This window comes from Hylaeus anthracinus, unplaced genomic scaffold, assembly GCF_026225885.1.
Source record: "Hylaeus anthracinus isolate JK02 unplaced genomic scaffold, UHH_iyHylAnth1.0_haploid 11985, whole genome shotgun sequence".
In the NCBI taxonomy this organism is placed as follows: Eukaryota; Metazoa; Arthropoda; class Insecta; order Hymenoptera; family Colletidae; genus Hylaeus; species Hylaeus anthracinus.
The window spans coordinates 8,396,795-8,413,454 of record NW_026534333.1 but is presented as its reverse complement, the minus strand read 5'-3'; the positions used below and the strand labels follow the sequence as shown (position 1 = coordinate 8,413,454).

At 41.0% G+C, this 16,660-nt stretch overlaps 2 protein-coding genes and 1 pseudogene across 6 annotated transcripts in view; 2 read left to right on the top strand and 1 right to left on the bottom strand.

Annotated features, from left to right (window-relative positions):
* Positions 1-579, top strand: part of LOC128886880 (alaserpin-like) — a 4,648-nt pseudogene extending 4,069 nt beyond the window's left edge.
* Positions 580-1,096: 517 nt separating this feature from the next.
* LOC128886878 (NADH dehydrogenase [ubiquinone] flavoprotein 1, mitochondrial) lies at positions 1,097-3,310 on the top strand. Of its 2 annotated transcripts, XM_054142092.1 has the most exons (7): positions 1,097-1,247; positions 1,424-1,491; positions 1,576-2,244; positions 2,320-2,552; positions 2,630-2,833; positions 2,899-3,095; positions 3,203-3,310. In XM_054142092.1, exons 1-6 carry the CDS (start codon positions 1,199-1,201, stop codon positions 3,083-3,085), a joined length of 1,410 nt encoding a protein of 469 aa, XP_053998067.1. In that variant the 5' UTR covers positions 1,097-1,198; the 3' UTR covers positions 3,086-3,095; positions 3,203-3,310. The 2 variants fall into 2 exon arrangements, with proteins under 2 accessions (XP_053998067.1, XP_053998066.1); XM_054142091.1 differs by having other exon boundaries at positions 1,098-1,247; positions 2,899-3,310.
* Positions 3,311-5,930: 2,620 nt separating this feature from the next.
* The window catches only part of LOC128886877 (pseudouridylate synthase RPUSD2-like), a 198,214-nt gene continuing 187,484 nt past the window's right edge, over positions 5,931-16,660 (bottom strand). For all 4 annotated transcript variants that reach the window (XM_054142090.1, XM_054142086.1, XM_054142087.1 and 1 more), the window contains 3 exons: positions 16,127-16,214; positions 8,607-8,783; positions 5,931-7,940 (listed from right to left, as the gene is read on the bottom strand). In XM_054142090.1, coding sequence (XP_053998065.1) covers positions 7,185-7,940; positions 8,607-8,783; positions 16,127-16,214 — 1,021 coding nt within the window. In that variant the 3' untranslated portion in view covers positions 5,931-7,184. The remainder of the gene's footprint in view (positions 7,941-8,606; positions 8,784-16,126; positions 16,215-16,660) is intronic.

Here is a 16,660-nt window from a genome sequence, read left to right as displayed (position 1 = left end):
CCCCCCATTTCCGGCTCCTCCCCGAGTTTTGGGACACCCTGTATAGTTTGTCAGCTCGCTATGCGCTGAGACGATTGTCGTACCCAGTCCCGATTAAAAATCTATCAAATATTATCAGATATTTATTAATAATAGTGTCACTGAACAAATTACCTAATGGTTACGTAATTTCATTTAGATTACCAATTTTATGTACTATGCGTGAATGGAAGTACATACGTTGTAAATTTTTCTTTATTATATAAGATAGTTATGAATTGTTATAACGTTACAGAAAGAAATTTATACTGCTTAATCCAAAAGTGCTGTGTCGAATTTGTTTTAGTTGTAGAATTTGCAGTGGGAAGTGCTCTTGTTTTTAATGAAGAACCAGTTCCGTATATGAGGATCGATCACCCATTTATCTATAGCTGTATCTACAAAACGGAAAATAAGGAAGCGGACGTTATACCGTTGTTTACCGGACACGTTATCGATCCTGAAAGTTAATTCATTCTTATATGTATTTATACGTGTGGCTTTGATAGATCAATATTAAATATGTAACTTAGCAAATATATATCGTACATGTATAATATATTTCACATCTTTACGTGTTAAACATTTTTAATATTGCGTTGATTACTATACATTCAACGGAAATGATATCAGTCAATTATTAGTGTACAAATCAACAATTACACGATGTATTATGATAATTATGATGTAAAATTACATTTATATGCATAGAAAAGTAGAAAATTTATTTTTTGAATAATTTCATGTCGGTGGCGACATCTAGCAGCGCGAGGTGGAAGCTACACTACACTTTCACGATAAGCTTAGGCGGTTCGCTGAGAGATGGCGCAACAATAAAATTTCAATAAAATGATATGAATATGCAAAAAAAGGTAAAAAATGTGTATATGATATGTGAAAAATTAGTTACTCGCATTGGCTTAAAAATGCTCTAGAGTACGTTCGAACTGTTCCATTCTTTCGGATTGCTCGTTTTTTCCGAGCTGGTCGCTTTCGAATTAAATGACTAGCTTTCGAACCGAGCGGCTCGCTTTTTCCGAGCTCGGTCCGATTATTCGAGCCGAGTAAAGCTCGGCTCGTTTTTCTGTGCTTTTCGTTTGTCTAGTACTTTTTACCTTTATTTGCAATAAATATAGTTACGGTAGTAGCAGCAAACTTCAGAAAGTGCGCATACGGCAAGATGGCTGGTGCCATAGTGCGTTGTTTGCAAATCCCGAGGAGACAATTGGGTGAGTTTTGACGTTGCTTTGTTTCTATCTTGTAAAAAGTGGTCGAAACGTTCGAAGTAAACTGTGCCACGGGGAAGAGCGATGTTTTGTTGTTTGGATACTCGAATGAAATTTCATCGATTTGTGGTGCAACTGAGACAAGGTTATGTAATTAAAGGGATTCGTTCATTTTTAAGGTCTCCTTGGAGCGACTTTAAGCAACCAGCAACAGAGAACACTTGCCGATGCCGCACCAGAAGGAAAGGTACGTTTGCCTGATGTTTCTTTAAGTTTCACGCGTTACGTGATGTCGTGACACATTTTAGATTCATTCTGGTACCATTTGCAGAAAAGGGGTGGGCCTCTGGCTGACCAGGATCGTATCTTTACGAACTTGTACGGCAGACATGATTGGAGGTTGAAGGGTGCTATGCAGAGGGGGGACTGGTATAAAACTAAAGAAATTTTGGATAAGGGTGCAGACTGGATCATCAATGAAATCAAGGTCTCCGGTCTGAGAGGTCGCGGAGGTGCTGGTTTTCCATCTGGCATGAAATGGTCTTTCATGAACAAGCCATCTGATGGCAGGCCAAAGTATTTGGTAATCAATGGAGATGAAGGAGAACCTGGTACCTGCAAGGATCGAGAAATCCTTCGACATGACCCCCATAAGTTGGTGGAGGGTTGTCTCATCGCTGGTCGTGCTATGGGAGCTTGTGCTGCTTACATCTACATTCGTGGTGAATTTTACAATGAAGCATCTAACATGCAAGTGGCAATAGCAGAGGCTTATCAAGCTGGTCTGATTGGAAAGAATGCCTGTGGTTCTGGTTATGATTTTGATATCTTTGTACAACGTGGAGCTGGAGCATACATTTGTGGAGAGGAGACAGCTCTTATCGAATCCATTGAGGGAAAGCAAGGAAAGCCTAGACTGAAACCACCTTTTCCAGCTGATGTTGGATTGTTTGGATGCCCTACCACTGTTACTAATGTGGAGACAGTTGCTGTGGCTCCTGTATGTATTTAGTAGTGTTGAGAAACATGAGCATAGACGGAGTTTCATTTCTAAAATTAAAATTTGTATGTATAGACCATTTGTCGACGAGGCGGAACGTGGTTTGCATCATTCGGTCGTCCGCGTAATCACGGCACGAAATTATTCAACATATCGGGACATGTGAACAATCCGTGCACTGTGGAGGAAGAAATGTCCATACCTTTGAAAGAACTGATAGAAAGGCATGCCGGAGGAGTAATTGGTGGATGGGATAATTTGATGGGTGTAATCCCTGGTGGATCTTCTACTCCTGTCATTCCCAAAAGGTACAAAAGTAAACTTTTCTAGCTAGATAAAATAAATATATATATAAAAATTTTTAATCGCTTCGATAACTTTACAGCGTCTGCGATACAGTATTGTTAGACTTCGATGACCTCGTGAGGGTGCAAACCTCCTTTGGCACAGCAGCTGTGATCGTAATGAATAAGCAAACGGACATCATTAAGGCCATCACGCGTTTGATCAGCTTTTACAAACACGAATCCTGCGGACAGTGTACCCCGTGCCGCGAAGGAATCAGTTGGATGTTCAAAATCCTCAAAAGGTAAGTTTAAGCCGTTTTTGAAACATACACGAGCGAAAAGAATACTGAAAATATGTTCTTTTCAGGTTCGGTGAGGGAGAAGCTGAGCAGCACGAGATAGACATGCTGTGGGAGCTGACCAAACAAATTGAACTGCACACTATCTGCGCCTTGGCGGATGGTGCTGCGTGGCCGGTACAGGGTCTGATCAGGCATTTCAGACCGGAAATAGAAGCGCGCATTAAGGGGCGCAAACAAGCCGTTTCCAATTAAAATATTAAAGGTAGAGACTAGACAAACTGAATTTTCCACATTTATTATACGTCGAACGTGCGAAAGGATGAAAGTGCGGACTCTATAAGCCTTGTAAGATTTTGTATTTATTTTCAGTGTACATATGCGAATTCATGCGCGATGTAGTAACGTATCCTATGTAATTGCGCCGGACCCTGGTTAAATATTGCAGGTTCAGCGAATAAATCAGATAGAAAAATGAAATTTTGTCATGTGTGCGCGCTCCGTAAAAACTACTTCCCACGGCGACTGCTAAATGATAGAGAAAAAACTACATAGGGCGATATCAAAAGTTGATATTGCCATCTTAAGAAAAACTTCTGACCCACATTTATCATTTATAATAACAACAAAATATATAAATACACGTTTAACAAAAATGGGGTGGATAAGTTAGGCGATTTATTTTTTGTACACTTGTAATTTTTAATTAATTGCTATTCAAGGATTGGAGCGACGATGTGGGGATAAAAAGGGCAGGGCATATACCGAACGATACTTTGCATTTATTCGTCCATTATACAAGAAAAAATTCTCTAGCTCTAACGTTCCGCTGACTACGGTACAGATAATAATGTCGCTCGGATACGGTACAATGTGTGTATACAATATATATGTATATCGTATACAATACAAATATATATATATGTATATACATACAAAAGCGCTCGCTCGATTCACAGATCCATGATTTTTCTCTCCGTCGTCATTTTGATCGGGACTGTCTTTTAGAGTTCCGTTCCTCTTCTGTTTTTTCTGTTTTTTTTTTGTGTGATTTTTTGTTGTCAATATCAAGTTAGTTTACTTAAATAAAATTAAGCTAGCCATTACATTCGGAATAACTTGTGCTCCCGACAAGGTATTCCGGTGAGTTAGTAAGCGCACACACTGTCTTTTATGATAGGTCCGTTGTTACATTATCTCCCTCCTACCTCTATATACCTAAAAATCTTTCTCCGTCTCTCTGTGTTCGCATTTTGCTCTCAATTATCGCGAGGGGCAACGGGAAACGTATACACATAACTTCGAGCATCTCTCATCATTCGATTAACGTGCCTTAGTTTTTACTCTTTATTCAGGTTTCGCGATTATTACAAAGCATTCATATAAAAGGAGATTTTTGTTCCCTTTACGCAATCTCGCTGGTCACCATCAATCTCACCATTTGCTTACACGGTACAACCAAACGATCGTATTCAACAAAATCGCCACGAGAGACTGGTGCGCACCTTGTGCACAGCGACCCAAAGACCAGGTGACAAGGTTGATTTAGCGAAAAATTTTACACGATACGTTACAGAGAAGGCGAGAGTTATTGCAGTACGCGAACACAGACATCGTTCGAGTGGCGACATCTTTGACCCACTATGTGACGTATTGTCACCAAGTAAAGGGATCTGCAGTCGAAGAAAGAAGTCACTTGATCGATGATATTGTCTATCCTAGACAGCTCAATGTACAAATTTTAATTACAAATTATTTCGCACCAGCCATATTCAAAGTCCTAACAATAGGATCTGTTTTGTATTCGCAAACTAGCGATTAAATAAATAGCGTTTAGTTAGATTTAATATTATGGTTTAACACTACAGTCGAGTCAAGCTCAATTGGTCGCTCAAGGTCCCCAAGGGGTCATCCCTATCATACTACCATTTGACTCTCCATACATCATGAAGAGGATCGCTTAATAGTTAATCATTTGGCTAGCTCAGGTCTTATAGTGGAGATGACACTTTAACAGGTAGTTTATTTTATTTAGACTACAGTGCCCAAGATAGAATTGACCACCTCTGGAGTCAGAGATTGAAACATCCCTCTCCAAACACACAGTTAAGAGCACTGCGATGGTTCATTGAGGATGACTCGGTGACTGAGCAACTAACTGATTTTGTGTCAACCATAGGCATCACAGACCTCTCTACAGAGTGTGAGAAGAGTTTTCTCTATCAGGACAAGCGATGGACAGTCTCCCAAGCAGATTCTTCCTTCAGTTGGACTACAGATCCCCCGGTCACGGACAAACCGGCACACGATAAAACCTTATGTATAACCCCGCTAGAGGAAACGAACGTGACTCGTAGCAAAATAATGATGTTAATCTTCGTTATTTCACTCGGTTCGATTGTACTTGTTGCAAGTCCTTGCCGCTACGCCGCGGCCGTTCGGACGCGCTGGAACAAGGTACACGTACACGATATGATTGAAGTGAAGCGCTCTCTCTCTCTCTCTCTCTCTCTCTCTCTCTCTCGCTGGACGCGCTCGCTCTTTGGCATGACCGTTGGCTATCCTCTGGCAAATCACGCTTATCGTAGGAGACCTCTGCCGCTGGACCTGCGCCACTATTTTAGTTTCCTGTATATGTGTATGTGTATGTATGTATGTATGTACGTATGTATGTATGTATGTATGTATGTATGTATATATATATATACATATATATATAATCAGCCATAAAAATAGACGCGTTTCTATTGCAGTTTCCTACGTCAGCCCCCTTTGCCTGCGCGGTTCTCGAGGATGATTACTTTACGCCAGTTGACGACGATTACACCTTCGTTTGGTATAACGCTCTGCTCTCTGGTTACGAATGAACACGCAATAGGATCCGATAGATCAGTCGAACTTCGTGAGATGTTGAAATGGTCGGTTCATCGTGAACGGTTGCTAGTTCGGTTCGGTTCGTGACGTTCGTTGGGCGAACACTGAATCGGTCGAATCGACGAGAGACGAAGTTGATAGCTGGAAAGCTGATCGTTCGCGATGGTCGAAGATAGATGTAACTTAATGTGGGTCATTTTATTTGCTTTCGTTGGCTTCTAACGCATACGTATAAGAAGGGTCAGACAATTTATTATCGAATTACAAGGTTAATGTACCAGTTCTATCGATAAAGCTCTTGATTGAAAGAGTAGCTGGAAAATATATTTTATATAACTGAGAATGTATCTATATCTACATTGACGATGAATTAACTTCGGTGTTCTTTATGCGGTGTCCAGAGTTCAGTACTTCATCAGTTGATCTTAACTTTACCATGAGTTACATAAGAGAGTAGAAGAACTAGAAAATTAACATCCAAGTAGGCACGCTTCCTTTCGAACTCAGTATCGAATTTCGTCTTCGAGGCCCAATCTTTGAAATGAAAAGGAGCGTTACTGCTTCTCGTCTCTGTATGTGTCATAAATCAAGAATAAGGACGACGCGATCCATCTAGGCTCCCGTGGTTGACAGTTGCATCAATCTTCTCTCGTGCGCTTCGGTGGCAGTGATTTTTCGACCGACCCATTTATAGAACCAGCTTCGTACATGGCTGATTGGTTCAATCTTTCATGCGGGACAGTCGGGATCCTCGATAACGCGTGAACCTGGGCAAAATCAGTCGTTGAAGCGTACATTTCTAGCTCGATACCTCGCAATTATAGCTGTTCAGACCCAGTCACAGCGGATCTGTCGAGGTTACGGAACGATTTGAAAAATACTTGTCGGAGTAAATACAAAACCTGCTGGCTGCCGAGTCGATAGTTCTCGAACGCAACAGGGACAGGCCTAGAAGGATCCTCTTGAGTCGTTAGATCTTTAAGACCTTGTCAGGTGTTAGGTACAGCGAGCAGTATTGCAGAAAAAAGAAAGATCAGTCTCTCAAGGAACAAGACTGACGGTGTTGTATTTTACGTTAACCAGGACTGATCTTGCTTTCTCTCTGTAGCCAATAGATTGAAATCGTGAGTAAATCTATTCGGTAGTTTGTACTCAAGAACATCCCTGAAGTCAAAACTGACTTAATCGGATCCCTATGTTTGTTCCATCGGTCACATCCAGGACAGGTCTATCGAGAGGATCCCATTTGGCGCGCATCTTGGAACCTCGATTCGGCGCAGACACCTGGCGCGACACACGCTCGTCGAGGACCAGCGTCGAGGTCTCATCGCGAGTCCAGCGACCTGGTCACAGGGGTGGGTACATGTACGATGGTCGAGATCGCTCGCTGGCGGATGGAAGGCACGGGGTAAGGATATCAAAAAGGGATACGAAGGGTGATGACAGCTCGTTCGCTCGATGGTGGGCTCCTGAACCGGAACTATCGGTCCTCCTCGGCCCAGTCGCTGGCCGCCCACGCTGGGAGCGGGGTCTCGTACTCCCAACCGGGGCCACAGTAGCGCCACGCGTGCAGATACATCACCAGATCGGAGGGCTTCGGGTCCCTGTACTTCACTTTGCACTCGTAGCAGTGCGGGTCGATCGTCATCTTGTCGTTCGTAAAGTTGGAATCAGGCGGCTCCGAACCGGTCTGAGTGCCCACGGTCACCTTCTGCGATGGTTCCTGTTGTTGCTGTTGCTGCTCCTCCTCCCCGAGGCCTGGCGTCGAGGAAGGCGATGAGCCGTCCTTGTCGTTGCTCAGCACGCGATCCTCCATGTCCAGCTTCGGCTTGAACAGGCTCATCTCCGAATCCCCGTCCATGCCCAGCCAGTTCTCCGCGTTGTGGATGCTGATCAGATCTCTGACTAACTCCTCGTCGGTCTTCCCGATGTTCCCACCCTTGCCCTTCTGGGGACCGAACACGACGTGGTTGTACAGCGGATCGTTCACCACTGGGTAGCCTAGGTATTGAAGATGCACGCGGATTTGATGCATTCGTCCTGTTTGAGGCTTGCACAGCACCACCGACGACTTGCCGTTGTAGCTGAGACGCTTGAAGCTGGTCACGCAGTCCTTGCCCTTCTCGGACACCTTGCAGACACCAATCTTGTAAGACACCACCTCGATCGGCTCCGAGCAGACGACTTCCTCTTCAGGGAACTCGCCCTCCACTCGACACACGTACTGCTTGTGAACCTGGAATTTGATTTTGGGATTAGTTGCAGTTGAGATTTTTATGATTTGGATTAATAGCATTCGAGGTTTTTAGAAATGCAAATAGCTTGTAATTTACAATATATTGTAAATATAATTTTTAAATGACGTCTAAGTTTTCAAGCGACAAAATTGATCTATAATGCTGCTTTTATTGGATCCTAGAGACAACATGGGATGTTATTCTCAATCTAAGACGGTACTTAAAATTTTACGTGCCAACGTGACTCGATAACTTGGTTTCAGCAAGCCTCCTACACTTTTCACCAAACGCTTCAAAACATTTCGAAATCATTCTATTTCTCCCTTTTCGGTGATAAATTAACTTCAATTACAAGTACACCTTACGTTCTTAAGTTCGTTAATTTCACGACCCAGTTCGTAAAGAGCTGTTTTGTGGGTCTGAACATGACTTGGGAGTACAGCATCGACGTTTCTAATACTTTCACGGACAGGTGTGCAACTACAAATTGATTCTACCGCTTCGCGACAGTTTCTCCCTGACAGCGTCTCTCCTCCATCTCGTCAAACGCACTCTAGATCCGCTAATTCCATTTTCGAAGCGCGTCATCGCCGTTTGAAGCTTCGATGGAAACTCCAATCGAGGACGATCGGTTTTCCCTCGCATACCGGAGTTACGAAACGAACCTGTCGGTTTCTTATTTGGTGCTCCATCTGCCTCGCCTTCTTGGGCGTCCTACCGAAAAGGAGAATGCCGCTGGTCAGTCTGTCCAGCCTGTGGATGGTCCTGAGTTTCTTCAGGTTGTACTCTTTCGCCAGGATGAAGACCACGGTGTTGTGTCTGTACCGTCCGCACGGATGCACCTGCAATCCCCAAGATTGACTCGATTTATTTATCGTGGAAACAGAATAAAAGTTGAGAGTAGCGGATGAGAAGAGTTAGAAGAGATTGCGATATCGATAGGAGACCATTTCTGTCGACGATATCGCGGCTGAAAACCCTTCAGAGGAAAAGCGAAGGAAGCGGGGAAGGATTTCTCGTGTTTCCGAAGACTGTTTTCAAGAGGTTCGACCAATTCCGTGCGACGCATTCCACTCGTTTCTGCGCCATTACTAGGTCAATCGTCTTTAACTTTCCAAATTCGGATCGAACTTCTTCTACATCTACCTGGAGATCGTTATTCGCTACTATTTTCAGATTTCTTTCCAAGTTATTTCTTTACCATGTTACAAAGGAAATTTACCAATCGATATGTTGCAAGAAATCTACAGTTTTCCAGAAATAAAGTACAGGTTGCTGGTTTTTTCTTAAATTGAGGCTAATGAGGAACTGTAGTGGTGAAGGGATTTTTCATAGGTTTGAAAATGAGCAAAAAAAAATTTCAACTTCTTCCTGTTTCCATTCAGAATTTGTCAAATTTATCGAGGCACTCTTTTGTTTAACTAATTTCGAGGCCATTTTCATGATTTTTCTTGCAGTCAAAGTACTTGAGGCAACTTTTGAAATTTGATACGTTTGTTTATACATGTAAAAACTTTAATTTACAATTGTCCTGTTGAATTTGTTTTGAAGTTCTATACAGAATACTAGTTTTATTCATTATTGATGTTTATCAACCAAAGTGGCTAGTAACGCTGAAATCCACGGTTTACATTACATTATTTGTCGATTCTTCAAACAAGTAGACTAAATAATTTCTAAAACGTGAAATACTTCTTCAAGACACGTTTAAATCTCCCTAAACAAACTGCAACGCGCCAAAATTCCAGCCAAACCGATAAAAAGTTTCGAAAGTGGGCTTAACTGCTTTATTCCAGGAAGGGATCGACCAAAAGTAGAGAACGCGATCGGTTCATCAGCCAAAGTGACTACAAACGTTGGAAGCCACGGTTTACTGAAAATTAAAAGGCGCGGCTCGTATGAAATCCGAGCTTAAGCCAGTCTCCACGGGGCAATTCTATCGTGCCATTAGAATATTACCGCGGTCCCGTGCAAACCGTTCGACATGGTCGCGACCCGTCCAACGCGTCCGACACGTGCACACATGGGAACGCACCTGCAAACACGCTCGGTACACGCGATGGCGGCTGCACGACACGACCCATTTCTCCCGGCCATTCGGGACAACAAAAAGAAATCGATTGGTCCCGACAAAGGGAAGCGATTCGATGGCCGCAGCGTTTGCTGGACCGATGTTTGGTGTCCTCGCCTGGTCGCCTGACTGTGGACACAGGGGCTGATCCGGAACAGTCGACCCGAAAAACCGTGAGTACGAACTAGCGGACCAGTAAGCACGAGGGGGAACCACCCCTCGTGCTTGAACGAGGCTTTAATAATTGTTTGCGCAACCGGCCATTTGGGATACCGAGGCTCCAGAGTCGCCACCAGAATTTTATTACCTATTAGCTCGGCCCGAAAGTTCTTCTCGCAATTTCCACGCTGGGGTTTGTTGGACCACGTGTGCTGTCAAACATCCCTGCCTGACGCGGGTGTTTTTCGTCCAAGTTGGACGGCGCAGTTGTCTTCTGGATTTTTTGATAGTTTGGTCTGTTGCGGATGGCATTGGATGGATTCTGGTTGCTGATCGTACTAATTGAACGATGTATTTATTAAAGGGGCACAACGCTAAATTTTTGTTATAAATACATCTATTTTGTTCCATTCTGTTCATAGACGTTTCTTTTTTATTTTTATTTTCAAGAAGTAATTAACATTTTTTTTCACGATACCCAGACATTTTTTTAAAGATCTGCTATTTTATAATTTCTCAAGGTTTTGAAAAAATTCTGCTAGGTCATAGCCATAGGTATATTGCGTTTAAAAAAATGTTTAATTCTTTGATTTCTGGTAGAGCCTGTGGTCAACTGAATACCAATATTTTTGTTCGGTGCTCACTTGCACATGCTGTCGAACCGAGTAACGCCATCTTAATAACATTACGAGAACAATTTTCGTTTGCTTAAACGTTTAATAAAATGTTTAATGAAAATTTGAAAGATGAAGAATTTCTGAAACTACCTCTTTTTCGAACAGTTATAGTGTTGTGTCCCCTTAATATCAGCATGAGAGAATTCTTAACAGCAAAACTATCAAGTCAGTCAAATTAGCCCATGCACTTTGACCTTTTTTATCAAAATTAGATAAATTCTGAAATCTTCGAACTACAACCATAAATATGTTCTCATTAGGCAAGCCAATCTCTGAACCTAATTCCCTTCTTGAAAACAAAATTAACTTGGAAAGTAATCAACGCGAAACAGTTTCTCTATCAGTCTGACAGATTTGTTAATTTTCTCGTAGAAAAGAAAAAGATCCTCTGCGAACAACTATTTCAAAAGACAAACGAACACTGAACATTTCCACCAAACGCTCGTCTTTCTATGGATACCAAAGTGTTAACACAGAAACGTTCTCGTAAAAAGTAAGAACACTTCACTCCTTAACGGGAATATAAAAACTTGCAGTCTGCTTTTTCGCGAGTAACATAGGAATAAAAGGACTTGTTTGAGGAACGATTCGCTGGTAGGTCCTCAGACGTCGACAAGAACTATTTAAGGTGTGAACTGCAAATAAAGGGGATAATAAACAGGAAGTAGCGGCTCGTAAAGACGCGCTGACAGTCGGTTGACAACAAGAGCCACTCGATCCCCTGGATAATCCCATTTTTATTCCTCTTGCCTCGCGTTTCCTCGCATCCTGCGTGCTTGACCCAATCACTGTCGAGTTTCAAATAAACGTGCAGGAAGGGCCAATATTTGTGACAGAAGTCAGAAAGAATTCTCAGGACAAAAGAATTTGAAGACGTGAGGTGCAATTTAAAAAGAAGAACATTTTTATATTTACTTGTTTATATATTCTTCGAGTTTGGCCTTTTTCTTTAACACGTTGAACGTCACGTCGCTCATATATGGGTGACGGAGCTTTTATAGTTAAGAAACTTCAAGCAATTAATTTCAAGTGCTAAGTATCAATGAAAACGAATTTGGATAGAATTCGTACATTTTGATGAGAATACAAAAATAATGAATGCAATAAATGTTAGATTCTATAGTTTTCAATTGTTTCGAGGCAAAATTTTAGTCCTGTAGACATTTCGATGTGAATCAACTTGCCAGTCAACGGTGTTAAGGACACTATGTGTTGGGATGATTCATAAATAACTTCCGATCTTTAACTTACAATTTATTTCCAAATATATTATTGCATAATGAATTTTAATCACTTGTTCTCATTTATCAGGCAAATTAAAAATTGCTACCAGCAGGAGGTCATTTACAATGTTATATACAAAAATATGGTTATTCGTTTTCTACGGTTGAAGTTACTTATAAATCAAGTGAATATGTGGCACACCTTCTTCTGTCGTTTCGTCCTTGTTTCTCAGAATGAACGACTTTTGTCGCGATTAAAGCCTCTCGAAAGGGTGAATTTTTTAAGGCGATTATTAATTTTTTTTAAAGTCCTTTTATTACTGAGAAGTCGAGGCTTTCGAGTTCGGCATGATTCTCAATTTTAATGGGCGCGCAGTTTGGTAAGTCGAGCTTTGAATGTTCTTTACGTAGCGTTTCAGTTTGTGGCTGGCACAGTTCGCCGATTCTGATAACTACTTTTTGTTTTGATAAGCTATTCCAGGCATGAAAACGACTCCTCGTGAAAGCTGCCAGTTGTCAGATTATCTGTTCAGGCATTTTGACAAATTAAAAAGTACTCTTTCTCTTGAGAGTCCAGTAATAATAATCTCCCCAAACGCGATAATTATTCGTATCCATTAAATCGTTTGCTTTCATTCCCAATGGCAAATATTGTAATAATTTGCCGGCGAATAAAATTAACGGAATGGAAGGATGAAATTTCAATTTGTAAAATGCATCGAGCGTCAGGGACTACGAAAATGGACGGGATTGGACGCATCGTAAAATCTAATGTACGCTTTTCAACGCGTTCCGGTTCGAGACAAAAGGGTGGGAAAATACAACTGGTCGGACCACTGTTCCACGTGTAATTAAACGATCATTTTGCGGACTTGGAAAATGTTTTTGCGCGGATTAACCGAACCAGCTGAATGGTAATTAAGCGTCGTCCAATGTTTCGCGCAGTTGTCATTTGGCATTACTCCACGCGCGATACTCGTAAATTCTTGCTGAACGTGTCAAACTCTGTGACGAATTAGGGAAACTTTGTTCATTTAATATAGCGTAAGTTGGATTTGATGGAAGATCAAGGTCACGTAGGAAATCCTTTGTTGTTTATCAATATTTTATATATTTTATACATAGAAGTCTCTTAATAATTACTAGACTGCGGATGTTTATGCAAATTCATATTTTCACAAATACAGAAGAAATAATTGAATTTAAATTGAAGTATGTCTTCTAAACGGTGTAATATGTATATTATTGTTAATATTTCATATATCTTTGCATTTGTACATGTCCTCGTAGGTTTACTCACATTTTCGTTTGCTATAAACGCACGAATATCCGCAGTCCAATAATTACTGACACGTCAATGTTGCGATTGTGTGAATAATATTAATAAGGCATTTACTTCGTTCTATTTTGAGCGAGTCATCGGGAGAATACTCTTTTCTCTTTTGTATATATTTTTCGATTTTAGACTGATCTATATTCTCATTTTGTTTTTCTTTTTTTAAATAGAAATTTCAAGTTTCTCTAATAATTGCACAAAAATTTCAAGAGTTACGAATTCCACTTCGACTTCAAAATTTCTCATGAAAACGCACGTCGATCTTATCACGCGTTGCACGAAACCTTTGGAATATTAGAAAGTAGGTATTGCAACGATTCGTCTCTAAATTAATTTCACATTAACCACGTGCCACGTTGCGAAACCTTTAACGATCTTCGCGATGACATTTCCATCGGCTGACAGAGAGATTTACCACTGATTTACCACTCTGGCGAACCGAGGATAATGCCTTTAACGACGACGCATGCGAATCCAGCGGAATCCCAACAATTTTAATCGTACCCCCTTTGAACGACACGTCCATAATCACATCTAACCGCGACGTAATTTACACCAGCCATTACGCGAGCTAGCGGTCTGTAATTTTCAATTATAACGCGATTATCGCGAAGAAAGAGACTCGTAGAGTTACCTGGGGGCTGAGTTAGGTAACGAGACCACCTCTGTTTCGAAACATTGTACGGTTGATTTATCGTTACTGGATTTCCAATCATCTTCGTGGATCTTTTATGAAGGATTTACCAGCGAAGGGAGCTCCTCGTTAACCTTGCCGCATTTCTGTTATTGTTATCACTCGAAACAGGCCATTTGCGAAGAACAACGCGAGCCAGGGGTTTTATACCTGCGTCGGATATTTATGGATAAAGAGTCTTTTTCTCTTTTCATTCTAGTTAATACGAAATTAGAGTATCTGTATTTATTTATTTATATCAATTGATTCGAGGATTATTTATGAAAAGCTTTTGGATAAATGCTTCTACAATTTTTCAACTAACTATTTAGGTATATTTACTGTACAAGTCATCTAGAAGACATCAATTGTGAACATTTAAAAATGCGTGTAATTCAATAAATAGGACAGAAAGAAAGAAAAAGAAAGAATGACAAAGAAACAAAATGACGTAATTAGTAGTAGTGGATATAATAAGGAACAGTCTTAACACTAAACTACCAAGCCAGTCAACCTTCAAAACTTCTTCAATGTTCTCATCCAAATTTTCAGGGACAATTACTATAATAAAGAATAAATTCCATTCACATATTAGTTTCATTCCCACCCCTCTAATTACAAAGATATATGAATAATTATTTTACAAGGACGTAGATAGGAAAAATTAGTAAAGTACACCTGCGAAGCGTGCGTGCGGTTAATTGCTAGCCAGAGCAGCGGAAACTTACCGTGACGCGGTGAAGGTGTGAAGGAAAGTGACGTGAAAAATTTGCAGAGGGATTTAAACGACGATTGAACACGCAACGATATTTTTTTTTTTATATATATATATATATATATATATAATAAAATTCCTACGCAAGTTGAACCCTTTAGTATAGTATAGTTTTCGATGATATCAAATTACATGAAAATTCAAATAATTGTTGGCTATCCATTTTAGGTGAATAAAGTCTTTTGTCCAATTCTTAAATGGAACCATGGGATTTTTTTTGGCATATTATGAAAACTAACGGTTGACACAAATCCATCGACTGTAATACTTGGTTATTTGTTGTAATATAGAACTTTAAATTGGAGTTTGTATTCAGTAGATTTAACACAGTCCGGCAATCGACCGAAAAAAGATAGAAGAAGGTGAGAAGGGAAGAAAGAGAAGTTAGCGCGAATAGAACCTACACGGAAACGATTTTGGGGACGATCATGGTCTTGCTCTGCCACATTTTTTTTTTTTTGCGTAATTCTCTCACTACATAGAAAATAATTTATATAGCAATTATAAATGAAAGTTTCACATTCTGAGTAAACCCCATTAATTTTGTATTCTTTTTTAACATCTGGAAGCCCCTTGTTCGTAAAATTATTAAATTTGACAAATTATTTCTTGAACTTATATCTTGTAAAATAAAATCTTTGCAAATGTACCTAAAAAAATTGAACTTAACAAGAATATATTTTACTCTTCAAATATTATAATATGAACTTTAATTTCAATATTTTTTTTATATTATTGCATACTGTGTGTATTTTGTAATTTCTTGCACATTCAAATTCCCTATAAATAACTTATAAGTTAGATCCCATCCCATTTAATCCCTTCCCCTCCTCTCAAGATCTCCACTCTTCCTAATCCAAAGGGACTTGAAGTGACTCAAAGCGAGCAGTGCTTTCAACAATTCTGAAACAAACTATTTAAAGGTCAAGAATATTCATCCCCCAAGCATTTTCTCCAAAAACTCCCAAATCCTTCGCAGTTCGAATGCTGTTCATTGGCCAAACAAGCGAATGGTCGATCGAGTGGCGTTCAAGCGAGCAAAGCGGTAAATTTTCGAAATTGCGGCAGGCAAATCGGTTCGATCGCGTATCCCAGCTAGAAACAGAGCAACGCGGGGATCGATTGCGCTGGTAGAGCCTTCGTGGCCAAAAATAATCGGCCAGGGCGCAGAAAGCTACCGGACAATCGCGTCGCGCGGACAATCGTCGCGTCGGGAAGCAGACGAGGCGACAAGCGTTTTGGCAGTACAGTCCTGGCAGTACACCACTTACAGGAATGGAGGCGGGCTTGTTGACCACGACGACGTCCTCGTCCATGTGTATCACCGTGATCGGCTCCGAGGTGACAGGCACCTCGTGTCTGCAACACACCAATCGCAACCAGCTTAACGTGGCTTTGTTCCTCTTACACGTACTTCCTTTCTCTCACTCCTTACGTCAGACGTCCCATTCGCTCTCAAACACGCATACACACGGAGTAGAAAGAAAATAATGGGTCATGTATTGTGCATGGAGAAAGAAAGATCTTAGTGGAGGGTGAGTTCTGAATCGAGGGGAGTACTTAGTGGAAAGGAGGGGAGTCTAGAGTGGAGGGAAGTCTAGAGTAAAGGGGAATCCTGAGTAGAAGGAGTTCTGAGTAGAAGGAGTCCTGAGTCGAGGGAATTCTGAGTAGAAGGAATCCTGAGTCGAGGGAATTCTGAGTAGAGGGAAATCGTGAGTAGAAGGAGTCCTGAGCCGAGGGAATTCTGAGTAGAAGGAGTCCTGAGTAGAAGGAGTCCTGAGTCGAGGGAATTCTGAGTAGGAGGA